The following is a 27,640-nucleotide window of genomic DNA, read 5'->3' on the forward strand; positions in this document are numbered from 1 at the left end:
TGTGCCAGTCCTCTACCTTTGGAATCAGGCATGTCCCCCACCTTAGAGCCACACGTCTCAGACTATAATAAACCGATGGCTGCCAAAGGTCAGCTGGGCTTCTCGATTCTTAGGTCGTATCTGAACAGTGCTAGTTTTGGGTCGGTTTCTATTCCAGCCTCTTTATAGTTCCCAGTATATTGCACACCAGTATTCGTATATTCTGGGACATTGCCAGGCTGTATGTAGGAACCCCGCCTTGTCCTCCCCGCATCTCCAGCATCCTGAGTCATCTCATAGCCCACAGTGGTATTGTATTTTAGTGGTATAATAGAGCCTATGAATAAACTTGAAATGTAAGAGTCTGACGCTCATTTAGGGAAATAGTTTTGTTCTAGATCAGCAGTATTGACAGTCTTTGTCGCTTATGGGTCCCTCTAGGTCTCACTGTCATTCAAGTCGTACCTTCAATATCACTGGATTACATGCCTCCTGTACACAGGTGTAAAATTCAGTGATTAGTTTATGTGGTATTTCTGACTGTATCAATGTTGAAAGTGCCCTCATTGCTTGTGGTGCTAGCATAGTCTCCCCTGGCAAACCTTCCATGTGTGTCTAGCTCGATGATATTGATATTTAGCCATCACGGACATGTAGGGATTCCTTTCCAGGATCGTTTCCCAGCTGCTTACCACCCCATCAGTTAAGAAATTGCCCATTTTGTTTATCCCCAAAGTGTGAAATGCCTGCCGTGCCCCTCCCTCTTGGGCCATCGGGAATCACAGGCAACAGTGCAGTGAAACATGTGAGGAATATAGTAGTGCACCATCCTGCCTGCTTAGAAGTGTATGCCATGCCTGCGTTGCAGTTGCCAGGGAGTCGAAGTTTCTGTGTCTTCTGGGTGGATTGAGGAAGGGGTTCTGCTGCAGGGTGGCTGGGTCAGATGCATCTCTCCACAGATATAGGTGAGGCATGTTTTGTGGTCCATGGATCCAGAAATGTGCAAATGTACACTGGGCGGCCCTATAATACATTTCCAAGTCAGGGGCGTTTCGGCCTCCTGAATCATAGGGCAAGGTAAGTGAGTTCCAGAGTACTCTAGGCTGTTGTCCAGCCTAATCTAATTTAATTAATATTGTGCGCAGGCATTGGAACACAGTCCGCGTTAATGGTATCGGTATGGTCTGGAATAGGAAAACAAATCTAGGCAGTACCACCATTTTCATCACGGCTGTGCGCCCTATCAATGATCGTGGGAGTTTTATCCATCTGTCTATGTCCTCATTCAGTTTCTGTATGGCTGCCCTGTAATGTTCAAGCATTACCACCGAGGCATCTGCGTGCACTTGGAGGCCTAAATATCGTACTGAATCAATTGTCCATTGCAAAGGGTATTCAGGGGCTGGGTGCGTCGTGGCTGGGGTAAGCGGGAAGATGATTGACTTATCCCAGTTAATTTTCAAGCCCGAGTGGGTTCCAAACTGCACCACCACTCTGAGCATAGGGGTGAGATTAGCATTTGGATTTAACATGTATAACAAGGAGTCATCTGCATATGCCAATATATTAAGCCTGTAGCTTGGGAACCATAGTCCCCTATGGCTGTGATATTCGTGCAGTGCATAGGCCAGTGAACAACTGGCACCAATGTCTGGTACCCTTAGAGATATTGAAGGCCTCAGAGACCATATTTCCCACCCAGACAGCCAGAGCTGTGTATAGTATTGAGACCAATCTGATGAATATATCCCCTGCATTTATTTTACGGAGCGCCGCAAACATAAACCCCCATTCCACAGAGTCTAATGTCTTCTCTGCATCTAAAAACACCGCAGCAGCCCTTACTCCTGGGTCCACCCATAGTAAGACTCTAAACAGGGTACGCAGATTGTGTGACGCTGTGGCCTGGGACGAAGCCTGTCTGCTCCGGACACACAATGCCTGGCAGCAATGGGGCGAGTCTATTTGCCAGTATTTGTGCATCGATTTTGGCGTTAACATTAAGCAGGGATAGCGGTCTATATGAAGAGCAGAGGGCTGGTGCCTTACCTGATTTCAGTATTGTGACTGTCATGGCCTCACTCAGGTTGGAGGGCATTATCCCATTATCAGCCGTTTCCTCATATAACATTTTTAGGCGTGGTACTAATAATTTCTGAAAAGCCTTATAAAATGCAACTGTCAGCCCATCAGACCCTGGTGCCTTTTCTGCCGGCATGCTTTGTAGTGCAACAGCATATTGGACAGCATTAGGGGCACCATTAAATGTTCTCTGTGCCCAGATGTCAGCCATGGCATTTTAATGTGGGCCAAGTAGTCAGCTACTATGTCCTTGTTCGTCTGTTAGTGGGAGCTATATAACGATATAATGGCTACAAAATTGCATAAGTCTCCTCCGGAGTGCATAGAGTCCGTCCTTTGTCATCTGTTAGGTCAGTGATCACGTCTGCCCGTCTTGGGGGTCTTAATAAATCAGCCAGCGTCACCACCCACCCTATCTTTTTCCCCGTAGGCACGTGCAGGTTCATATTGCCCCATGTGTTTAATCTCACCGTTGGCTGTCTCTTGAAGTTCTGCCAACTTTTGTTTAATATCCGCTCTTTTTTAAGGCCCTTCCTCATTTTGCAGCTCTTCCTCCATGCTGGCTATCTCCCTCTCCGGGGCGTCCGACCTCCCTTTAAAAGCACGTAACACCCCACATGTTTGGAAATAGTTATCTCCCGGATATAGGCCTGGACTGCCTCCAATACCATCGCAAATGTGGTAACTGAGTCTGTATTGTTCTCAAAGAATTCTTCTATCACCTGTTGCAGTCAAGCTCTAAAGACTGAATCCAAAAGAGAATATGGCGGGAGTCGCCAGGGGAAAACTGGGATTCAGGGCGCATTGTACATGTGAGAGTTGCACTGGGGAATAATCGGAGTACGTTCGGGGGCGGTGTAAGTAATCAGCCACCCATACCCTCACCTCATTTGATATCAGCCTGTAATCTGTATGGGTGTGCATGTCATATGCCGTTGAGTAGTGAATGTATCCTGCTACGTCTGTAGATCTTGGTCTCCATGTCTGCAAGCCTTTTCCTCTGCATCATGTCGAGGATAGCACATGCCTCTGCGGGGGGGGGGGGGTCTTTGGAGTGATCTAGGTTAGGATTAAGTAATACAATTAAAATCGCCTCCCCAAACCTGCTGTATGCCTGCCTTAGTCTTAACTGAGTGGTAGAATTGGGGGTCGTCATAGTTCGGACTGTATATTCCAGTTAATATAAAATGTCAGATCTTCCTTTTGGCATTTAGCCATTGCATATCTGCCTCCCGGGTCCTTCTATAGTCCTGTTACAGTCACCCCGGATTGTCCACCCAACCAGATCAGTACTCCAATGGCATGCAATGTGTAATAGGCTGTATAACATTGCCCCTGCATCCTACGATGTGTGAGCCCTTCCCTATTCAGTTGTAGATGGGTTTCCTGCAGGACTGCAATGTCTGTTGTATGCCTCTTGAGATATGCTACTACTTTCCTGACATTTCTGTTATCATTAAGACCCCTTATGTTCCAGGTAATTAGCTTCAGTTGCTGTCCTATTTTCTCACCTGCTACCCCTAGGTGTGCGTCTGCAATATTTTCTCATGTGACACTGTACTGCTGTTACAAATGGCCTCAAGTCTGGTCATTGCTTTATTTTTTTGAAACATAGCAACAATTCTAATCCCTATAGTCCCACCCACGCTATGTATTCCCCCAACCGACATAGCTTTTATGTTTCCCTCCCTCTCACCCTTAAGGTTACCGAAACATATAAACATCAAAAACACCATTGCTCGTAGTGAAATACACTAGGGCAGATGTTCCCCGCTCCTCCTCCCATATTCACATATAATCCGTGCACTGTGCCCCATTTTGTTATGAGTTCTCTTGGGCTGCTAAGTCATTACCAGAGTTTTTTATGCAGCCGTTACAGTCTTGCCTATGTGTCTTTTTGCTTGCAGTCAGGAGCATTGGTTTTGTTGCCCCAACATTTTTACCCCCAACTATCACAACATTCTTACCAAGCTATTGACGATCATTGAAGTCGCGTTATCTTCTCTCACTGCTCCTCCAAATCCTGTATACTACTGCCTGTGTTCTGAGTTGCTCTTGGGGAGCCCCGATTTCCTCCCTCACCCCATCCGCTTTATGTACTGCAATGCCAACTTGGGATCCGTGAAATGGTGAAACTTGTCCTCCGACTTTATTCTCAGTTTTGCAGGGTATTGCATGATGTATTCAATATTGAGTTCACGGAGCCTCCTCTTGGTAGGGAGATACAGGCAGCGCACCTCTTGAACTTGGTGCGTAAAATCATGGAATAGAGAAAATTCTGATCCTTCCAGCCGTAATGTGCCCAGCTCTCGAGATTTGCACAGGACCGCATCCCGATCCTTGTAGTTTAACAGTCTGATTATGATTGGCCTCTGTGCTGCTCCTGGTGCTGGGTGATGCCCAAGAGAGCGGTGCACCCGCTCCACCACAAATATTTCGGAGGAGGTATTCCAGTCTAGCAATTCCACCAGTATGCGCTCCACATATTGCTCCATGTTACTGATACTGGTTGACTCTGCTATTCCAAAAATTCTGATATTATTTCTTCATGATCTGGCTTCCAAGTTGTCTGCTTTGCATTGGAGCGATTTTAGAAGTTTGTCCATTGCTTTCTGCACCCCAACCTCGGTTTGTATAATGTCTTCTGCATTAAAAACCCTCTGTTCGACCACATCCAGCCTTTCGCTATGCTTGTCCAGCTGCTCAGACATTCTGTCCATGCAAGAGGTGAGGGGATCCATTCTACTATCCATTTTCGTTCAACTCGACTGCATTGCACACAAGCTATTTTTGAGCTCCATCTCTGCCACAGCCTCTGTATTCTCCGGTGGCCCATCTGATTCTGAAGTGTTCATTACCTGGGAGTCTTGTGTAGCTCTAACTGTAGATTGGATTATAGTTTGTCCGGTTTGCCCATTTTGCTGGACTATATGGCCTCGCTCTGTCTTTTTCTTAACCATAACATTCTGCATGGATAGCTCACTGATACACTATGCTGGTGTAGGCACATGGCTATGTCACAGTCTGGCCTGTGTCTTCAGTGATCCCACAAAGCCATAGGCTTGTCAATTGCTTGGTGCAATGAGCTCACCGGAATGTCCTGCTAGGCACGCCCAGGACAGGATGGAATTATGCGAACACCCCTCCACTGTGCTGGAGTTCATTTACAACACACTGACTCCTGCGCCGCATTGGATCTCAGTGTGCTCTTCAATGCTTGATGGCCCAGGCCCACAAATCAATGGTCTACTGGGCACTTAGTCAGGCTCTAGTGCGCTTGTACTAGGAGGGCCTCACCGCTGTTATCTTCTGACTGTTGTGCTTGCGGGCCGGTGGTGGTAGGCTTCCTCTTTAATTCTCTTCCCCTGTATTTGGGCCTACAGAGCCCAGTGCTGAATCTGTTGTAGCATTTGGTCGCCCAGCCGCCTCACACAAAGCTTGGCTTTCATACTGCGCCCTCTCTTTTCTCTGCACCCTTCAGTATTAATCATACGCCTGCCTGTGCCTTTATTCAAAACTCTATTGGGCAGTTAGCCAGGTGTGGGGCTCCAGAGGACAAGCACCAGGGGCCATGCTGTTCTATAAGCGGATGCACGCACACCAGGAGCCCAGGCTTTAGCTCCCCAGCCACGTTGCGCCCAGCGCACTCACCCTGCATGGGTTCCGCTCGCTCCGACTTTGGTCGCTTGTCTGGGGCTATAATTTTTTAGCGCCTCAGCCGCCTCGTGTTGTGGGTGGCACGGCTGCAGCACACCTCTCTCCCCGCCCAGTGCAAGTATCTTTGCTTCATCCCCTCTGGGTGTCTTCGGTCTCTCAGCTACGCAATGCCGTGGCATCTTGCGACCTACTGTCAGTAGGCTGCTGTGTTGCTCTCTGTTGTGTAGGCTCCAACTTAGCTGCATTTTGTTTTAGGGACGAGCGATGCCTTCACTTAGTCACTTGTCCTTTCTTCGCCAATGGGGTGTTTAGCACACTGGAGGAACAAGGATTATGCAGGATAGAGGTGACGGATACGGGAGAACTCCTAACTAGCTGCCATCTTGGTGCGAGGCAAGCTCCACTCCTTCTCTGTTGGTTAATTTCTTTTTAATTTAATTTGTGCCTTTGTTCTCCTTCCTTCTATGATTGCCTTATTTTTCATTGTTTCTTTCTTGCCTTCTTTCCTTCTCTCTTAACTGCTCTGTTTTCTTCACTCCCCTTCTTAATTTACTTCTTTCCTTCCCTCTTTTTCTTGCTTGGCCCTTCTTGCTCACCGTCTTTCTTCTTCTTCTTTTCCCTTTTCTTTCCTTAACTTTTCCACTCTCTGGCCTGCCTTTTTTTTTTTCCATTCTTTGCCACTTTCCTTTCTTGTTTCTCAAAGGCAACAGGCTTGCAGCCAATCTCTGACTGATTGGCTTTTTTTTTTTTTAGGTCTGTGTTAGCCAAGACATTTTATTTTAACTAACATATTGTGTAGAACATAGTTACTTATAAGGATTTCAGCCAGACTCCATCCATTAGTTTGTGGTTGGTGTCATTCACAGTTTTCTTCCACCCACTCCAGCACTAGGGGCAATGTAACAGCCCACATCAGCCACTGGCTGACTTCACTACAAGTTACAGCATGCAACCCTTTTATAAGATAAACATTCTTACACAAAGTAGTGGCCTCAAGTGCCAGGGCCATTACTAAGGTAGTGCATGTTTTTTTTTAGCAAAACAATGTTTTACCTGCAGAAAAATATTACTTTTTATTTTTTTATGAAGACCTGGCGTATACCCAAACAGAGTTTTGCAAATACCAGAACTATTGTCTTACCAATGCTTGTTTTGTAATGTTTACTGTTGAGAATGTTGAGTTTTGCAGCTATTAAAATACCTTTAGAACATGGGAAGTTGGAAGGACAGACATCACAGGTGCAAGATATTTTAAAGATTATCATACATTATGAGGGGTAAAAGAAATTGACTTGGGGTATTATTCTAACTAGAAGTTACAGAACAATCAAAACTAGAGTCTAAGGCTGAAGTGGAGAATAAAGAATGTTACAATAATTCTACTTGTACAACTAAGAATATCCTCAGCACCATCTCTACCGCTGTTGAAATATTAAACTACTTTCTTTATAATATAAAAGCAAGGCACAAACCAAAAAAGCATACTAGCAAATATCGGTCAACATTTTATTGAAAAAAAAGTAACACTTATAAACTGTCCATGTGAATGTCACGTAAACAAGCATTTTAAATGAAACAATGATGCATATTTGTGTTTCAGGTGCAAGGTGGGATATCCAGTCTGGTGTCATTGCTGAAGCACGTCTGAAGGATCTCACCCCAGCAATGCCGGTCATCTATGTTAGAGCCATTCCAGTGGATAAACAGGAGACGAAAAACATTTACAAGTGCCCCATATACAAAACAAAAAACAGAGGGCAAACATACGTTTGGACTTTCAATTTAAGGAGCAAAGAGAAGCCAGCAAAGTGGGTGCTTGCAGGCGTAGCCCTACTTCTGGCAGTATAGCACTAATGACAATAAAAAGACATTTCTACATCGAAAGTGTTTCAGCCCCCAATTGCTTTCCAGACATTTAATACAAGGACTCAGCTAGGGATTTGCTGAAACATGTGACCGTTCTCTCTTATTCTCCTAATGAGTGTGAGATAAACATTTGTTGTGTTCAAATGCAGTAGGCTTCTTAATGTCTTTTCCAAGATCAAGCTATGAACATAGCAACTTTATAATTAAGTAAACTTCTCAATCAATACCTGGAAAATATCAATGTTAAACTTGTACATTATGTATGCCACAATAAAGGTGTTTGTATAAAATGTATATTTTCATTTCTGAGAGCAATCATCTCAATTTGTCTGACAGATTAAAAGAATAGACTTTTATTTAAAGTCTCAGTCAACACGATGTTGATTGTACGATCTGAACAGTGCAACATGCAAGGTCATAAAATGTCATTAGAAAAAATGTTTTACATTTTTGGCAAAATTACATCTGCTGTAATTACATATTTATTACATTGAATTAGCTTATTTACACACAAGTTATAAAGCAATCATGTTGATCGAATTTTAATGAATGTAAACAATGAAAAATCACCCCAAAACTTAGCAATTCTAAAATGGAAAACAATAAGGTGCATCAAAATAAAGGTGTGTGACAAATTCTCCAATCTTTGTCGTTTATTTGCATGATGGCACATTGTACAGTATGAAAATGTAAACTTGGAACAGCATTCAGCTTCTAATTGTGCTGTTAAAAATTCACCCCACCATCTAAATCCCATTGCCATGAAGTGAAAATGTATGAAACCTATTAATTTCTATCTTGTTACCGAACCCAGGTATAGCATACTGTCTGCCGGCAGGCAATTGGTCACTTTGTTGGCATCAATAGCTGTGACTAGTTACAAATCTATGTCTTTGTGATTGTTCAAAATGTTTGCAACTGCAAATCCACTTGAAACAGCAACATTCCTAAAACCACCGAAAATCTACCACAGAGTTGGATTTCCTGAGCATTATGTTCAGTATGACAATGTATATTCCTTCAGATCCCGAGTCTGCTTCAGGATTTGCGCTCACAAATGGTTGTGTGTGTACGTCAGGGGTGTTCAACTTAAGTGCAAGGGCTAGATCAATAGCAGACTGTCAGAATAACCACTAGAGACATATGAACATGCAACAACTCTAAATCAAACTATTTCATAGAATTATAAGTTGGTGTGAAAATCAGACCTTGATCTGGACCAATACTGGACAGTTATGACCAAAGTTGAACTTTGGAGCGCAAAATGTTTTGACTTTAAAAAGGACTCTTGTTGGCAAAATCATTATAAAACAAAAAGCAGTTTTTGAACAAAAACATAAAAAGCTGTCACAAAACCAAAGCACATATTACAAGTTCTGTATTCAAGTTAGTAAAATTGTGATAAACCAATCTATCCTTATGTATGTAAATAGCAGAAGGTTGCATATCTACTAGACATAAAATGAGTACCCATAGAAGGCTCTAGCATGAAAATGTACCAATAATGGTTATACCCCATTTTCCACTACTTTTACCCAAATTTACCATTAAAAGCTGCTATTTGGCAAGGCAAAATAATCCCCAAAACTTGAACTGTTCTTCGAAAAAAATGTCTCCAGTGTAAAAAAGTTAAAACGTGGCAGCAGTCGACTTCAGTTTTCTGTCATTTTCTTCTGTAAACTGAAAAATAAATAGGTATTTTAGCATTATAGTGAGATCTTGGTATACTACACAGAATTACTTGGCTAGTTAATTACAACCATTTCAAATTGATAAAACAACAAAATAGGACTGTAAGAAAATGGATTATTAGTTGGGGAGGTTACCAGTCCTACCCAAGTATTAAGCCGAGGGGCACTGGTGAGGCCGAAGGGGAGCACGGAAAATGTTTTTGGCTAACTTTGAACTGCAGCTAATATCTGTAGGAATAGTACATGAAAGTATGTGTTCTGCATTCCCAAGCTACTATCCAGTCACCCAGGTCCAGCGTGCACAGAATTAGCTAAGGCTAGTTCGGCCAATAATAAATGCAATCAGGAATTTTAATTAAAGTTTCTAATTTTGCTCTCTGGAAGGTGCGCGTGCCGTGCAGTTCATTCTGCAACTTGGTAATAGCTATATTAATCAAGGGTTTCCTCAGACCCTGACACGCACCTGGCTGCTGGCAATCTTGAGGATGGTGAGCTGTGATATATATTTCACCAAAATACCATACCAGGAAATCAATGAGCACTCTGTGGTTATTATGCCTTTCTCAATGCCATAGTGTTCCGATTGACTGCGGTCACGGCGGAGGCACCCGCCTGCAAGTTGTTCAGCAGCGTTTGTGGCATTTGGTGAAAAGTTTAGTGGATGTCTGCCAGAACCGCCGCTGACCACCAGTGTATTGTGTTAGTCGACAAACGGTCGTCATTTCTATAATGACAGGAGGCAAGTTACTAAACAAAGCTCCTATGGATACTTGCCTGTTGTTTGTCAGAGAACGGTAGGGCGATGGACTAAGTCTTCAATGTGCCACATGGTGAGTGAAATATCAAACATACAATTGGATATATTGGTGCCCTAAATAACTTGTTTCTACTATGTGACTATCATTACTAAAATGAGATTTACGAGTATCAAGGCACACTCAGAGATTATGAAGGAACTATGCATGTCATAATGGAGGACTGAGTAAATAGAGAACATTGAACATAATGTAGTCAGTTTTCTCTTCAAGTATTTTTTGCCGTCCAATGACATGAGTGTTTTAAGTGTGGCGAAATGGTTAATGGGAACACTATGGCATTGAGAAAGGCGTAATTGCTGAAACACGTCTGCCAAATTGAAATGAAAATTGTGTGAACCACAGAGTGCTTAGTGATTTCCTGGTATGGGATTTTGGTGGTTAATGTTTTTGTGATGGCCGCAGTCAAGAAGGAGGTACCTGCCCGCAAGTTGTTTGGCAGCATTTGTGGCATTTGATGGAAAATATCTATATATACATATCTACATAGAAATGTCCAAATTTCATTGAATTGTTCATTTAAAATAAACCATAAACCTTGAAAATAGAGAATATGCACTGTTCCAAGTGTAAACATAGCCTTTACTTAAAAGGAAAAAGGGAATGAAAGGCATTGTTAGCCCATAGGCTGCATTGAGAAAGCATAACGGAGGAAATCTGGCACCATGCCTTTAAGTCCTCCTGTAACCCATCAAGCCCCACAGGTGACAGTTAGATCAGGACTTTTTTTACGGTGACCAGAAGTAACATTTGGAGGATAAACCATATCCTAGCTGCTGTATTAAGTATTCATTCGGGGAGGCGGGAGGTTTGCTTATAAGTCTGAGGGAAACTTATCTTCCAGGGGATACACATAAGCATTGAATAGAATAGCAAACCCATCCCATAACTCTGCAGTCAAATACAAGACAGTTTCTAGCCACAAATAATAATACAACCAACCAAACGATTTCTAAGTGAAGCCTGCCCTACTTGGGAATCTACTTTAGTGTCTGAGTCCAGGTAATAATGGTGAGCGACGGTATGCCCCGATCGCGATTTAACAGCCCTGCAAATCTCTGCGATGAGTACATTTCTGAGCAGAACAGCAGTAGTTGCCTTACCGCTTGCAGAGTGGGCTCTAGAGCAGGGGTACTCACAAACTTTCTCTCAGGGGCCAAATTTACAATGTGGTTTGTGGCCGAGGGCCGCACTGGTGGGGGCGGGTCAGTGGCAGAGGGGGCGGGGCTAGAACAAAAAAACACTGTGTCCATGAGGTTGAACACAGGCCCCTGCAGTGGACGCCTTCGTCCACTGAGCCACCAAACCTGGCATACGCACATCTCTCGCTCTCTCTCGCTCTGTGTCTGTCTCTCCCTCTCCCTGCCTGTCTACCTCTCTCCCTCCGTCTCCCTCTCTCCCTCCGTCTCCCTCCGTCTCCCTCTCTCCCGCCGTCTCCCTCTCTCTCCCTCCGTCTCCCTCCCTGCCTCTCCCTCCCCCGTCTCCCTCCCTCCGTCCGTCTCCCTCCCTCCGTCCCCCTCTCTCCCTCCGTCCGTCTCCCTCCCTCCCTCTCCCTCCATTTCTCTTCCTCCCTCCATCTCCTTCTCCCTCCCTCCCTCCCTCCCTCTCCCTCCGTCTCCCCATCACCCTCCCTCCCCCTTCCTCCGTCTCCCCCTCCCCCTTCCTCCATCTCCCTCTCTCCCTCCCTCCGTCTCCCTCTCCCTCTCCTCCTCTCCCTCCCTCCGTCTCCCTCTCCCCCTCTCCCTGTCTCCCTCTCCCTGTCTCCCTCTCCCTGTCTCTCTCTCCCTCCCTCCGTCCCCCTCTCTCCCTCCCTTCCTCTCCATCTCTCCCTCCCTGTCTCCCTCGGTCTCCCTCCCTTTCTCCCACCCTCCCTGTCTCCCCGCCTCCCTCCCTCTCCCTCCATCCATCTCCCTCAATCCGTCTCCCCCCTCCCTCCATCTTACTTCCTCCGTCTCCCTCCCTCCGTCTTCCTCCCTCCGTCTCCTCCTCCCTCCGTCTCCCCCTCCCTCTCCCTCCCTCCATCTCTCTCTCTGTCTCCCTCCCTCCGTCTCCCTCCCTCCGTCTCCCTCCCTCCGTCTCCCTCCCTCGGTCTCCCTCCCTCGGTCTCCCTCCCTCCCTCTCTCCGTCTGTCTCCCTCTCTCCCATCTGCCTCTCTCCGTGCCTGTTCCTGTCTCTGCCTCTACCTCTGCCTGCCTCCTGCCTTTATCTGTCAGTATGTCCCTGTCTATCTATATCTATATATCTCTCTCTGTCTCTGGGCCTCGGGCTGTGTCTACACGTCCCCGACACCAGCCCATAAACAGCCCCCCCCACTCCCCCGTGTAATGTAAAAGCCAGCTCTCAAACCCTGCTGCCCTCCGTCACCACACCTGGCTCTCACTCCCTGCTGCCCCCGTCACCCTCTGCCATCTCACCCGGCTCTCACTCCTCACTGGCTCACTCCCTGCTGCCCCCCCCCCTCACCTCACTGGGCACTCTCACCCTGCTGTCCTCTGACACCTCACCCTGCATGTGTGGCAGCCCGGGCTGGGACAGCTTCCCGGGCTCACCGGAGAACTTCACGGGTCTTTAAAAGACCATTTACTTGCTAATGAGGCTTTGTTGTATTTCACCTCTTCTTAGCGCCCCTGCAACCATCAAAGGCTCGTTAACAAGCAAAAGGTCTTTTAAAGACCTGTGAAGTGCTCTGGTGCGGGGAAGCTCTCTCATCTCGGGCAGCCAAACACGACGGGGGCCTGTCTCCACTCTATCCTGGAATCTCCTGGCCCCCATAGAGCAGTCTCGCTCGGAGTCCGGCGGTGTTTGCTGACACACTTTGGAAAAAAATATAAAACCAAGGTACGATGTCTGCATGGTCCGCGGGCCGCCAAGGAAGGCTTGTCGGGCCGCTGGCGGCCCGCGGGCCGTACTAGGGGTACCCCTGCTCTAGAGCAACAAGAGAGGCTTTTGTTGGCTAACTGGTAAGCGAGAGATGTGCAAGAGACTATCCACCAAGAGAAAGATTGCTTGGAAGAAGCTAAACAAATGCACAGTGGACCATAATTAATAAATAACATCAGAATGTCTGATCGCCTTTGTCTTGTCAAGATAAAACTTAAGAACCCTTTTAAGATCGAAGGAGCGTTAAGCCCTTTTTAGTGGTGTGGAAGGGTTGGGGAATAAACATCAGGAGAGTAATGTCTGATTGATATGGAAATCAGACATGACCGTAGGCCAGAGTTCTTCAAATTGTGGGGCGCACCCCAAAAGGGGGCCCTGGCTGCATTCCCGGTGGGGGGGGGGGCACAAATGGCTCTTGAAGTACTTGCAAATAAGGAAGGGCTGGAAGCGCAACTTTATTCCATTGGAATGTTTCCAGGCAATCTTGATTCAAATACAGAAGCTGAAGGGCTTTGCCAGAGAGTATGAACTGTGATCCTGGATGCCCTGAGGAGGGGGTCAGTGAGTGGGGTGGCAGGGTCAGAAATGTGGCTAAAAAGAGCAATATATTCTGTAACAGGTTTGTTATTTTTCTAACCTTCAGCCAACTGAATACAAAAGAATGGCCACACTTTGAATGGAAAATAAATACAAGTTGAACTAATTAATTTTACTACAAAACCTCAGTTGCCTAGTGCAATCAAGGCAAGTCCCTGTTTGTGGCCAGACAGCAGCACCAATAGAAGTATGCGGCAGGAAAGGATCAAAGCTATGCAGCAAGGTTAAATAAATTATGCTTCAAGAAAATGCAAAGAATACGACTTAATGAGCCACATTTTATGATAGTATTTCATTATGTTTCCATTTGTACACATGTGAGTACTGTCTGGAGAAAGATTTCACTTCATTAGTACCAGTTTATCCCCGAAATACACCAACTAGCAATTGTAAGATGTCTAATTACATTTTGTGAAGTGCGATCTGCTGCGTGGCAACATGTTATTACATGTTTAATCACTCTTAATCCGTTTGAGCTAGAAATATTTTTTGTCAACATTCGCAGCAGATGACTGATTAAGTAGCAAATGCAGGAAAATCCATAATTGTGTGGTAAATGCCACCAAATCGCATAATTTCCGTGGTCCTGCCAGAAAATCACAAAACTGAATCCTAGTTGGCGCAGTGGGGAATAGTATATATAGAGCTGTATATATAAAGCTAAAAAGTCCAAGCCTGCGACAGAAAACACAGAATACGCAAGTCATAATTTTTATCTATATATTTTAGTAATAAGTAATCAGACTACATCTGGAAACATTTTGATGTGTTCATTAAAAAGATGCACTCAAGAACTCAACTGGTGACATCCTCACATTGCAAACACAATAAGATGATGGACGGAGTGCTGACATTTTTCAAACACTCACCCCAAGCCACTATTAGATCTGAGTTAAATCAATCATAGTTCTTTTGCTCACTTCACCACCCCAATTCAGACCCAGCCATATGCAAATCAGTCTTAACCCGTACCTCATGGGAACAGTCCAGCCTGAACTGCCAAGCCAGGTCTTCCCTGGGCCGGAAACAAGCACCCTTGGACCGGTTTTGGGTTAATACCCCTCATCAGGCAGGCTAGCTTGAATCCAGTGGCAAAGTAAGGAAGGGAGCCATGTCCGGGCATACGCTGCCAACTTAGGGAGAACAAAGCACACACAATAAGATGATGGACAGAGTGCTGAAACTTTTCAGACACCCTCACATTACCTCTAAGTAATAAAAAAAAAAACATTCCTGGAGCTACAAGTGGCTCCATTAGTTCATGCCTTTGTTAGCTCCTGATGTTGATTTAACATCCTGTTGGTAAATCACTTAATCTCCATGTGCCTAAAAACAAAAATCTGACCCTGTTTAATGTAACTGTAGCTCATGTAAAGGAGCGCTCCAATGCCCTTGGGCTGAGTTTGCGCAGAACAGAACTCCCAAAACTTACAGAGCCTGTTTCAAGATTGCGGGGATTATCAGGCATTGGTGGGAGACGGGTGAAGGACCCTGGAGATATCCTTCTATTCGGGGCCGCTGCTATCTATCACTAGTGTAACAGGTGTTGTTAGATTGGTTTGGCAAACAAAAGAAGGAGTGCGCCCTCTGAGGTCAAATGATACCTCCAAGTTTAAGAGAGGTGTACTGAAAGGGACAATCCTTTTGTTAAAGACCCCTCACTCACCAACCTAGTTGGTGACATGCTTCATCATCGGGGTCCCACCCAGAGGCCGAGTGCCATCTGGGTGTGCTGCGACACCTGATTACAGTGGAGCTGGTGTTATTCGTGTGTGCAAGTGATTGTAGTGTTTTAAAATTTGGTCAAGTTTCTAACTCTGTAAAAATATTTAATCATAGAGCACTTGATCAATGTTAAAAGAGTAAATGGGGATACCCTATAGGGTTAAATTGGCCCGTGGTATCTAGAAATAAAGTGTGAAGTGAGTGAAAAAAATAATATATATATATGTAGTTGGTCATATATATAAAAAGGTCTACATGTTTCAACCCTGGTGGAGAAAGTCTCCGGGTTTTCTTCAGGACCGGAGGTGATGGTGCTAACCAGGGTGGTATACACGCGCTAAGGTGTACCCTGCCCTTGGTTAGGAGTAAAAAATTCCTACTGAAAATCCAGTGGGAATAAACCTGTGGAGGAAAACAGAAATAAAATATACATTGTATTTATATTCAGTAAAGCATTATAGATTTCAGGTACCTCTCAATCACTAGAAAGTGATGCTAAGCCGTGGTTGTGAGGTTTAATCGGCTAATCCAGTCATCCACATTATGGTGAAATAGTGTGTATGTGCTCCATTTGTGGAATATAGCTTGCATCCATCAAAAGTGCGCTACAACTTGCTCCAATCATACTCTGTTGATCGAACAGGTGAGAGAGTGCATTCACACGGTAACTTACCGGGGTGCACGTGAATGGCGGTGTGAAGATCAGGTGACTAACATCAATCGTTCGTGTTGTCACTCTGTGTATCCACCATTGGTCGTACTGGTGATTCTGTGCACTCACACGATAATTTGCGTGGTGCACGTAACTAGCGACGAGTGATCAAGTGACAATCACAAATGCCATTCGTCACCAGTCGAAACACACCATGCCAGTATTAATTTTATACCGACAACTGGTTCAAAAGGGCTACAACTAACTCGCATACTCTACATAACAACACTCCTGAAACAACCGTGCAGAGGGCGAGAAACGTGAAAGGTAACTCCAAGATTGGTCTTACTGGTAATGCGGGGAAAAAATGCCTCGAGAATGTCGAGAGCACGGACAGAAAGTTCACCTTCAATCTGCCGGGAAAAAAACGTAGAACATAAGTGGACCGAATGACCGGTCCTGAACGATGCGTGGTGCCCACCCACGAGAAGTACTTGTCTACTTACATAGTGAAAAGGTAGATCAGCTATTTCGCCTACAACCGTGTCCCGCCACCGCGTCCCGAGAAATGCCCGGGATGCGGAGAGGAACCGGGGGGGCGTGTCAAATACTTCCTGGTTGCACACGATTGGTTGAAATTCCGCCAATAGTAACATTTGTTGACATGTAAGGCCCAATGGATGGAGGCGTAGGTGACAGCCCAAGTTGGAACAAGAGTGGAAGAGCGTTATAGGCTCAAAACGAGGGGTGTGTATTGGCGAAATAGGCTATGTGAAAACACACGCATAAAGCGGTAAGCCTCAGAAGAGGCAAAGTGTTAACATCTGGTGTTTAAATTGACGGAAAACTTAGCGTCAATATCAAGCTAAGGAAGGAATGGAAGATAATCCTCTCATGGGGGACCAGGAGATTACAGGTTAGAGGACAGAAAGGTAATAGTAGGTGTCAATTCCAGGCATCCTTATCCTGATATAACCCACACAAGAACAAACATATCTATCGTACTTATATCAGTAGATACAGTATTTTTGAAGGGGACAGAACTGATTTTCAGATGGAGTGTGCCAAAGGGAAAGTCATTTACTTGGAAAGTACTGAATTCCATGGGATATTATCGTTAAGCCCTTTCTTATGAGTGGAAAGTCTGTACACCCAACGTTGTTCTTTTTCAAAAAGTCTTTCCTGTGATTTTTCTCCTGCTGTAATCTGTTCAATGACAGTCCATTTTAGATCGTTGGTTGTATGACCGTTTACTAGGAAATGTTCTGTTAGTTTTGTCATTGATTTCTTGCATCTGATTGTGCTGCGGTGCTCGCAGATTCTTTGTTTGATTTTTCTGGTTGTCATACCCACATATTGTAGGTTACATGGGCACATGATTAGGTATACTACATTCGTGCTATTACAGTTTGTGTGAGCTCTCAAGGTCCATATTTTTCCTGGTTCCAAGTCAAGAGTTTTAGTGTTCTCAGTGAGATGGCAGACACTGCAATTGCCACATTTGTAATGTCCAATGATACCAGGTAGACCCCATGCATTCAGAACAGTAGGTTGTTTAAGCTGATCCGTCATTCTTGGGCGTGTATTCACCAGAGTGTCTTTTAGGCTCCTGGCTTTCTTGTAGGAAAACAAAGGTTTTTCCCAATTGAAGATCCCAGTATTGAGGATTTTCCAATGTTTGTTGACCGATTTTGTTACTAGGTTTGAAACACTATTGTATGTGGTTACACAAGTTAGAGGTGTGGTATCTTCTTTTGGAGGTCTGTTTTCCAGAAGTGCCGCTCTAGGTTGATTGCGCGCTCTTTTCTCGCATTTATCGAGGATCTTCTCCGGATAGCCTTTTGATTCAAGTTTCTTAGTCAAGTCAAGGGCTTGTTTCTTAAAATCGTTGATTTTACTGCAATTTCGTCGTATTCTTAAATACTGGCCATACGGGAGATTCTCCCTCAGAGGCCTAGGATGAAAACTTTCAAATCTTAATAGATTATTTTTTGCTGTAGGTTTATAGTGGGTTATTGTCTCTAGGCGATCTTTTTCTTTCGTGATCTCAACATCTAGAAAGACCATGGTGTTTCTATCTGTGGTGTGGGTGAATCTTAGGTTCTCGTCACAGGTGTTAATCCACTGACAGAACTCCACTAGGATGTTTTCTGGTCCTTGCCAAATTGCAAGGACATCGTCGATGTAACGTTTCCAAAAAGAGATGTATTTGAGGAAAGGATTCTGCTCGGTGAGTATGAATTTCCTCTCGAAGTTGAACACATAGAGGCCCGCTACGCTCGGCGCAAATGTGCTTCCCATAGAAGTACCCCCTATCTGCAAATAGAGGGTACCCTCAAATTCGAAGAAGTTTTTCGATTAGAATAGCAATTCTAATCGAAGAAGCAGAAACCCATGGCGACATCTCTAAACAAGAGGCTATGTTCCTTACTGGCAGTGAAGGAAACACCATGGTCTTTCTAGATGTTGAGATCACGAAAGAAAAAGATCGCCTAGAGACAATAACCCACTATAAACCTACAGCAAAAAATAATCTATTAAGATTTGAAAGTTTTCATCCTAGGCCTCTGAGGGAGAATCTCCCGTATGGCCAGTATTTAAGAATACGACGAAATTGCAGTAAAATCAACGATTTTAAGAAACAAGCCCTTGACTTGACTAAGAAACTTGAATCAAAAGGCTATCCGGAGAAGATCCTCGATAAATGCGAGAAAAGAGCGCGCAATCAACCTAGAGCGGCACTTCTGGAAAACAGACCTCCAAAAGAAGATACCACACCTCTAACTTGTGTAACCACATACAATAGTGTTTCAAACCTAGTAACAAAATCGGTCAACAAACATTGGAAAATCCTCAATACTGGGATCTTCAATTGGGAAAAACCTTTGTTTTCCTACAAGAAAGCCAGGAGCCTAAAAGACACTCTGGTGAATACACGCCCAAGAATGACGGATCAGCTTAAACAACCTACTGTTCTGAATGCATGGGGTCTACCTGGTATCATTGGACATTACAAATGTGGCAATTGCAGTGTCTGCCATCTCACTGAGAACACTAAAACTCTTGACTTGGAACCAGGAAAAATATGGACCTTGAGAGCTCACACAAACTGTAATAGCACGAATGTAGTATACCTAATCATGTGCCCATGTAACCTACAATATGTGGGTATGACAACCAGAAAAATCAAACAAAGAATCTGCGAGCACCGCAGCACAATCAGATGCAAGAAATCAATGACAAAACTAACAGAACATTTCCTAGTAAACGGTCATACAACCAACGATCTAAAATGGACTGTCATTGAACAGATTACAGAAGGAGAAAAATCACAGGAAAGACTTTTTGAAAAAGAACAACGTTGGGTGTACAGACTTTCCACTCATAAGAAAGGGCTTAACGATAATATCCCATGGAATTCAGTACTTTCCAAGTAAATGACTTTCCCTTTGGCACACTCCATCTGAAAATCAGTTCTGTCCCCTTCAAAAATACTGTATCTACTGATATAAGTACGATAGATAGGTTTGTTCTTGTGTGGGTTATATCAGGATAAGGATGCCTGGAATTGACACCTACTATTACCTTTCTGTCCTCTAACCTGTAATCTCCTGGTCCCCCATGAGAGGATTATCTTCCATTCCTTCCTTAGCTTGATATTGACGCTAAGTTTTCCGTCAATTTAAACACCAGATGTTAACACTTTGCCTCTTCTGAGGCTTACCGCTTTATGCGTGTGTTTTCACATAGCCTATTTCGCCAATACACACCCCTCGTTTTGAGCCTATAACGCTCTTCCACTCTTGTTCCAACTTGGGCTGTCACCTACGCCTCCATCCATTGGGCCTTACATGTCAACAAATGTTACTATTGGCGGAATTTCAACCAATCGTGTGCAACCAGGAAGTATTTGACACGCCCCCCCGGTTCCTCTCCGCATCCCGGGCATTTCTCGGGACGCGGTGGCGGGACACGGTTGTAGGCGAAATAGCTGATCTACCTTTTCACTATGTAAGTAGACAAGTACTTCTCGTGGGTGGGCACCACGCATCGTTCAGGACCGGTCATTCGGTCCACTTATGTTCTACGTTTTTTTCCCGGCAGATTGAAGGTGAACTTTCTGTCCGTGCTCTCGACATTCTCGAGGCATTTTTTCCCCGCATTACCAGTAAGACCAATCTTGGAGTTACCTTTCACGTTTCTCGCCCTCTGCACGGTTGTTTCAGGAGTGCTGTTATGTAGAGTATGCGAGTTAGTTGTAGCCCTTTTGAACCAGTTGTCGGTATAAAATTAATACTGGCATGGTGTGTTTCGACTGGTGACGAATGGCATTTGTGATTGTCACTTGATCACTCGTCGCTAGTTACGTGCACCACGCAAATTATCGTGTGAGTGCACAGAATCACCAGTACGACCAATGGTGGATACACAGAGTGACAACACGAACGATTGATGTTAGTCACCTGATCTTCACACCGCCATTCACGTGCACCCCGGTAAGTTACCGTGTGAATGCACTCTCTCACCTGTTCGATCAACAGAGTATGATTGGAGCAAGTTGTAGCGCACTTTTGATGGATGCAAGCTATATTCCACAAATGGAGCACATACACACTATTTCACCATAATGTGGATGACTGGATTAGCCGATTAAACCTCACAACCACGGCTTAGCATCACTTTCTAGTGATTGAGAGGTACCTGAAATCTATAATGCTTTACTGAATATAAATACAATGTATATTTTATTTCTGTTTTCCTCCACAGGTTTATTCCCACTGGATTTTCAGTAGGAATTTTTTACTCCTAACCAAGGGCAGGGTACACCTTAGCGCGTGTATACCACCCTGGTTAGCACCATCACCTCCGGTCCTGAAGAAAACCCGGAGACTTTCTCCACCAGGGTTGAAACATGTAGACCTTTTTATATATATGACCAACTACATATATATATATTATTTTTTTCACTCACTTCACACTTTATTTCTAGATACCACGGGCCAATTTAACCCTATAGGGTATCCCCATTTACTCTTTTAACATTGATCAAGTGCTCTATGATTAAATATTTTTACAGAGTTAGAAACTTGACCAAATTTTAAAACACTACAATCACTTGCACACACGAATAACACCAGCTCCACTGTAATCAGGTGTCGCAGCACACCCAGATGGCACTCGGCCTCTGGGTGGGACCCCGATGATGAAGCATGTCACCAACTAGGTTGGTGAGTGAGGGGTCTTTAACAAAAGGATTGTCCCTTTCAGTACACCTCTCTTAAACTTGGAGGTATCATTTGACCTCAGAGGGCGCACTCCTTCTTTTGTTTGCCAAATATTTGTCCAAGGGGAATAGGAGTACCCCCCCAAAAAAACCCTTTCTCTCCCATTGTTTTTCATAGTTGTTAGATTGGTGCCAGGTATACAAGATGAACACAACACACTGATTATGGGGAGCAGGATTTGTTGGTCAACTTCGGTTTTTGTTTGATGAATTTGCTCTTTGCAGGTTTCAGATTTATTGTGGGTTATGAGCTACTGAAAAAGTATCAATGAAATTATCTCATAAGCCCCAACCCCGTGCTAAGTCCTGCCCCTCCACTGCCCAGTAATTGCCAGAGTTTTGAAAGGGGGGGGTGGGGACAACTTTAAAATAATTTGCTTTGGGGGGGACCTCAGAGAAAAAAAGGTTTGAAGAAGTCTGCCTTAGGCAAAAAAATAGGATGTGTTCTCATCACAACCATGTTTGAATGGAAAAGCAGATAAGGTTCCTTCGCACAAAGAGCCTGGATCTCGCCGCCCCTGCGAGCTGAAGTGATAGCCAATAAGAAAGCATTCTTCCAAGTAAGGTGTTGTAAAGACACTTTGTATATGGGTGCACAAGGAAGGCCCATTAATTTGGAGAGAACCACATTAAGCTCTCATGAAGGAGAGGGTGACCTTACAGGTGGGTAAATTGTATTTGAACCCTATAGGAAGTCCTTGACTGCAGGCATTTGAAAAAAATAAACCTGTGTGGGTGACTTTCTGTAGGCAGTAATGGCCGCAAGATGTACCTTTATGGATGTAAACTGCAGACCATATTTGGCTAGTTGCAACAAGTAAGGCAAGATCACCTGCTCTTGACCTAGAATCAGATGATGACCATTGTGGACACATCATAAGTAGAAATGCTTCCATTTGAAAGCATACGATTTTCTGGTAGATAACCTCCTAGATTCTTTCAAGATGTCGCTACAGTCTTGGGAAAGTCCTATGGGTCCATATTGCAGGAATTCAGGACCCAAGCCATCAAGCACAGAGAGGGAAGTATGGGGTGGAAGATATTCCCTCCTATCTAGCGGAGGCAATCTCCTGTGTGGTCTCTCAAACAGGTGAAGAAGGTCCAGATACCACCACTGACGAGGCCACTTCAGAGCGATCAGAATCATCCTGGATCTGGCTTTGTAAGATTTGTTGACCAATTGAATGAGAGAAGAGAGGAGAAGCGTACAGTACAGTCTCTGATGACCCGATTAAAAGAGCATTACCTTTGGATCCTGGTTGGGGAAACCCGAATGTGATGACACTGTATTTACCTCGTACGCAAACATGTAGATTTGTGGAGTTCCCCATTGTTGGAAAATGTCTTGAGGACTTTGTCCTTTAGGATCCAGTCTTGAGCTCTGGCGAAGTTGTGACTAAGGGAGTCTGCTTGCATGTTTAGTGCACCTAGAAGATGGATTGCGGAGATGATCAGACCTATGGCAAGTAGCCACATCCATATGGCTTGAGCTTCCAGAGACCGGGCCGTGATTGGCTTGTTCAAATAGTGCATTGTGGTAGTATTGCCTATCCGCACCAAGACGTAGCATGCCTGAATGGATGGGTAAACGGCCTTGCGAGCGAGATGGACTGGCCTCAGCCCCAACATGTTGATATGGTACGACTTCTCCGTGTCAAGACTACAGGCCTTGAACTTGTAGAGATCCCATGTGGGCTCCCCAACCCCGGAGGGATGCATCTGTAATAAAGGTCTGTGTGGGAAGGTCCTGGTAAAAAGGTACTCCCATTGTCAGATGAGGACTCTTCATCCACCAGTGGAGCGATTCCTTGGCTGTCACAGACTCTCCGTAGCTCAGAGAACTGCGACCACTGGTCTGCAAATGTCTGCCACAGAGGACCATGTAATCTGGCATTGGGAACAATGCAGATGCACAAAGGTATGGACCGCAGGAGGAAGGCTACTTGTCTGGCTGAAGGATAGGGAGTGTGGAGGAGTCTCACATTTGTTGTTGATGGAGGATAATCTCTCCTACGAAAGATACACGCTTATGTTTTCTGTATCCAGGATTGCCCCCAGGTAATGCCTCGCTTGTCTTGGGATGAGAATGGATTTTTTAACGTTGAGTTGTAGGCCCAACTGCCACAGAACTTGCATGCAAACCTGAAGATGCTCCTGATTGAGATGAGGAGAGGAACTTTTGATTAGCCAGTTGTCTACAGGTAGGCAAAGACTTTCCTCCTCCACAGGTAAGCAGCTACCACTGCCATGAACTTGGAGAACGTGTGGGGTGCTGACTTGACTCTGAAAGGCAGGACCTTGTATTGGTAGCGCCTGGATGCAACTTTGAAATTAACAAACTTCTGGTGTTTCCTGCAAATCAGGATATGGAAGTAGTACTAACCTGATGGAGTTGGGGCTATATCTGGTTAAAGGCAAGCATTCTGAACTTTTCCTTGCAGATGAACTTGTTTAGAAGTCTTGGGTCTAGGATATGTCTGTACTCCCGACTGGGACCCTTTTTCCGCACCAGAAAATAGTGGGAGTATATTCCTAGCCCTTCTTAACAGACTGGAACCTTTTCAATGGCTTGCTTTTGGAGCAGAGTTTTGACCTCTTCTTGTAGCAAGTCTTGTTGATGGCAAGACGCTCGCTGCAGTGGAACAGCAGGAGGAGGAGACCTAAACCTGATGGTGTAGCCATTTTGAACAATATTCAACCCCCATTTGTCGCTTGTGATTTTGCGCCACTCGTCCAGTTGTAAGGCAATACTCACCAGACAGAACAACTCCCCCTCACCCGCCTGAACGAGACTGGTGAGATTTAGAAGGTGTATGTCTGAGAAGTGAACTTGGTCTCTGTGGGGATGGTGATCTTTGCCTCAATGGAGACCTTGGTTTTGGCAGTGTAGTTCCTGCAGAGACCCTGGAGGGAGAGTAGGTCTGGGAGTAGTCAGGGTGCGGACTAGGATGTGGTACTCGCCATTCTTTAACACTTTGAAGCCAAAGTGGAGACAGATTGGCAGGCTCAGTCGTTGCCTTATCTGGAACTGGATAACTCTCAGGAGAAATTTGCACTATTCTGATCTCTGGGAAGGCAAATCCGCTTCTCGATGTCGACCTTCTTGGTCTCGACGTCGATCTACGCGTCTCTGATTTGGCTGCTCTATGATGCACAGTTCTCAACGTTGACAAGTGTAATGTGCCTGTGTCAACTGGCAAAGCAGCAGAGGGTCTTGACCTCAAGCCTTGAGACTTTGGATATTGCGACGTTGATCTCTTGTGTGCTGTCGAGTGGTGTGATGGTGAGTGTCCAGTCTTTGACCTTGACGTCGATGCACACGGCCTTGATTTTCTCCAAGCAAACAGGGCTGCAATCAATGTCTTAACTGCGATCTTTCCATCGTCGTCTGCTTCGATGCCGCTGAATGCTTGCTAGGCAGGGCCTAACGTTGATTGTGATGCAGTCAGGGAGCACATGGACATTTCCTGTGATGTCAATCTCCTACCAGTTGACGCCGAACAGCGTTTTTGGTGTAGTTTCTCCGTTCTTCCCCCGTGTGTTGATGAGGAGGGCTCTTTGGAAGGGACTTGGGACCATCCAAGACCTCTAAATAGTCGTACCGTTTCTCTCTTGAAGAGCATGGCGCTTAATCTTCTCTCAATGTTCATTTGGAAAGTTGCTGGTAGTAGTAGCAAGTCTCTGGAAAGGAGAAGGGGGCAAACACACAATCCAGACGAGTGTGGGCTGGATTTTGCCATCTTTTTTTCACACGAAGGGCATTTGTTGAACTAAGATGGCATTTTGTTTTTCGACTGACAAAAATAATATTTTAGTCAGAAAAGTAGTTAAAAGAACAGTGGGTACTCAAAACAGTCGAATGAAAGCAAGAACTTTAGTTTATGAAGAGAAAATTCAGACAGGCATGTCAAAGAACCGAAGAGCTCAGTGCTCCAAGATCCTCACTGAAGGAGCCAGAAAAATGAACTGACCTAACTGCCCCTGTGGAGCATGATGGGATACAGGAGGTCCTGGAGGTCTTAAAGGCAGTTTTTCTTCGTTATGCTTTCCCAGTGCAGCCTTTGGGCTAACAATGCCTTACATTCCCCTTTTTCCTTTCAAATAAAGGCTATGTTTACACTTGGAAGTGTTATGTTCTCTATGTTAGAGATATATGGTTTATTTTAAATGAAAAATTCAATGATATGTGGACATTTCTTAGCCTATATGTGTGTGAGTGTATATATATATATATATATATATATATATTCACTGAAAAAACCATAGGTTTCACACATGTTATAGTTAGCGGAAATTTTACTGATAAAAAACCAATGAAATTCCCCCGTTATAGTTAGTGCAGGCAACTATAACTCACGCGACCGCAATCCTCTGCTGATGCTAATACTGTATTTAGACACTTATTTGCCCATGTCTTCTTCCATACATTTTTAGCTATAAATATATTACAAATATTTTTTTTTCATAAAGACACATATGTCATCAGCAGAAGATTGCGGTCGCGTGAGTTATAGTTGCCTGCACTAACTATAACGGGGGAATTTCATTGGTTTTTTATCAGTAAAATTTCCGCTAACTATAACATGTGTGAAACCTATGGTTTTTTCAGTGAATTTGCAAGGTTTTTTAAATGCTAATTCCTAACTATAACGTGTGTGAAACCTATGGTTTTTTCAGTGAATTTGTACGGTTTTTTAAATGCTAAGTTACTTTACGCTATTCGTGGCATGCGCGCCCACTTAACGCAGTTCGTTCCGTGCACGCACGGTGGGCACGCGGTGCGATGACAAAGCAAGAAAGCACGTCAACAAATCTGTTTCTGCTTTCCTCCGTGACTATGGTATGGGTGCCATTTACCACAACAACTTGCGTTATGACATGCAAGACATTTATAGAGGAGATGGTGTGCACTTCAATGATGAAGGGAACAGAGTCTTCCTCTTGAACCTTAGACTCTGCATCGGTACTTACTTGTAGGTACCACTAAAAAATCATTTCATAAACACAACGGATCTTTTTAGAGCCCCCTAATATCTAAACACTTAAATCTGAATTTCATTTATTTTTTTATTTTTTTTTCTACCGTACGCTTACCGTAAGCTTACCGTACGCGTACCCCGTGATTTTTTTTAAAATCAATAAATGTTTTCTTTGTACTTTACAGTCCTTCTTTGACCCCCTCACAAATGTAAGGGGGTCTGTAACTCTCCTCATTGCCCCCTTTTCTTGTTTTCACTCTTTTTTTTCTGAGTGAAACACACAAAATGGCGGCCGCCGCTTCCTGGTTTCGGCCGATTCGAATGTTTACTAAGATCTAACAGCCAATCAGAATCGCGCTCGCGCACGCCACCGTACGCGTACCGTAAGCTTACCGTAAGCGTACGGTAAGCGTACCGTAAGCGGGCTCAGATATATATATTGATTTAAAGGCTATTTTCTCAGAATCTACTGAACAGATTTACACCAAACCTACAAAAGGCACTTCCTTGACATAGGGACTACCTCTCTGCCAAATTTCTAGTAATTCTGTTCAGCCGTTCAGGCTGTAGCTCGTTCTAAAGGTCCTATGGAAAAATGCATGGGAAAAACGCGTTTTGGGACCCCCCTTTTATCTCAGCCCCCGCTTGACGTATCCCCCCGAGACTTTCAGGGTAGGAGCGGAGCGTAGCGCCCCACCTATTTTGAGAAATTCGCGAGGATTCATCGACCGGCGCCAAAGTTATTCAAAATAGAATGTTGCGGATTTCCTATGGAAAAGGGGTCCTAACTATAACTACCTACTGGCGACCGCCAGTAGGTAATATATATATATATATATATATATACACACACACACACACACACACACACCTGCCCAAGTGCCTGGATACCCTCTCGAGTGATTAGTGCGCTATACAAATTAATCTTATATAGCCTACCTGTACATCTCCAGGAAGGCCTATGGCTATTATCTACGGGTGGCGAAGGACCGCCACACTAGTGCAGACTGCTCATACTAAACAATCTGTAATATCCAGGCCAGCATGAATTAGATGTTTTGCTGAATCCTGAATGATTTGAGCCAAGGAAGCCCAGAACTCTTCCGGGACCACTGGCAAGATCTTGCTGGCCATGTTCCAGAGGGCATGTGTATGATGGGCTAGCAGACAACTGGCACTGACTGACCTCGTCAAAGAGAACAAACATTTCCCAATCACTTCAATCCTTTTTTACTTCCTTTCAAGAGGGACGTGAGGAACAAATTCAAATTCACCCTGCTGGTCAAAGTTTGGACTATAAAGCCATCTGCATTAGGATACTGTGTCTTAGCGGCAGCCGGTCCATTAGAGCGGAGGAGCGCCGCCCACCACAGGCAAATAAAAAAATATTAAAACAGGTTTTAAACCAGTTTTATTATAGTTTTATTTTAATC

At 44.5% G+C, this 27,640-nt stretch overlaps 2 protein-coding genes across 3 annotated transcripts in view; one reads left to right on the forward strand and one right to left on the reverse strand.

Moving 5' to 3' along the window:
* DNAH11 (dynein axonemal heavy chain 11) overlaps window positions 1–7,566 on the forward strand; it is a 3,007,685-nt gene extending 3,000,119 nt beyond the window's left edge. Inside the window, exon 82 of the mRNA XM_085631597.1 lies at window positions 7,319–7,566. Within this exon, the coding sequence (XP_085487723.1) occupies window positions 7,319–7,566 (248 nt within the window). The remainder of the gene's footprint in view (window positions 1–7,318) is intronic.
* Window positions 7,211–27,640, reverse strand: part of CDCA7L (cell division cycle associated 7 like) — a 150,238-nt gene continuing 129,808 nt past the window's right edge. For both annotated transcript variants that reach the window (XM_085631595.1, XM_085631596.1), the window contains exon 9: window positions 7,211–9,264. In XM_085631595.1, the coding sequence (XP_085487721.1) occupies window positions 9,237–9,264 (28 nt within the window). In that variant the 3' untranslated portion in view covers window positions 7,211–9,236. The remainder of the gene's footprint in view (window positions 9,265–27,640) is intronic.

This window comes from Triturus cristatus, chromosome 10 (assembly GCF_964204655.1).
Source record: "Triturus cristatus chromosome 10, aTriCri1.1, whole genome shotgun sequence".
Classification (NCBI taxonomy): Eukaryota; Metazoa; Chordata; class Amphibia; order Caudata; family Salamandridae; genus Triturus; species Triturus cristatus.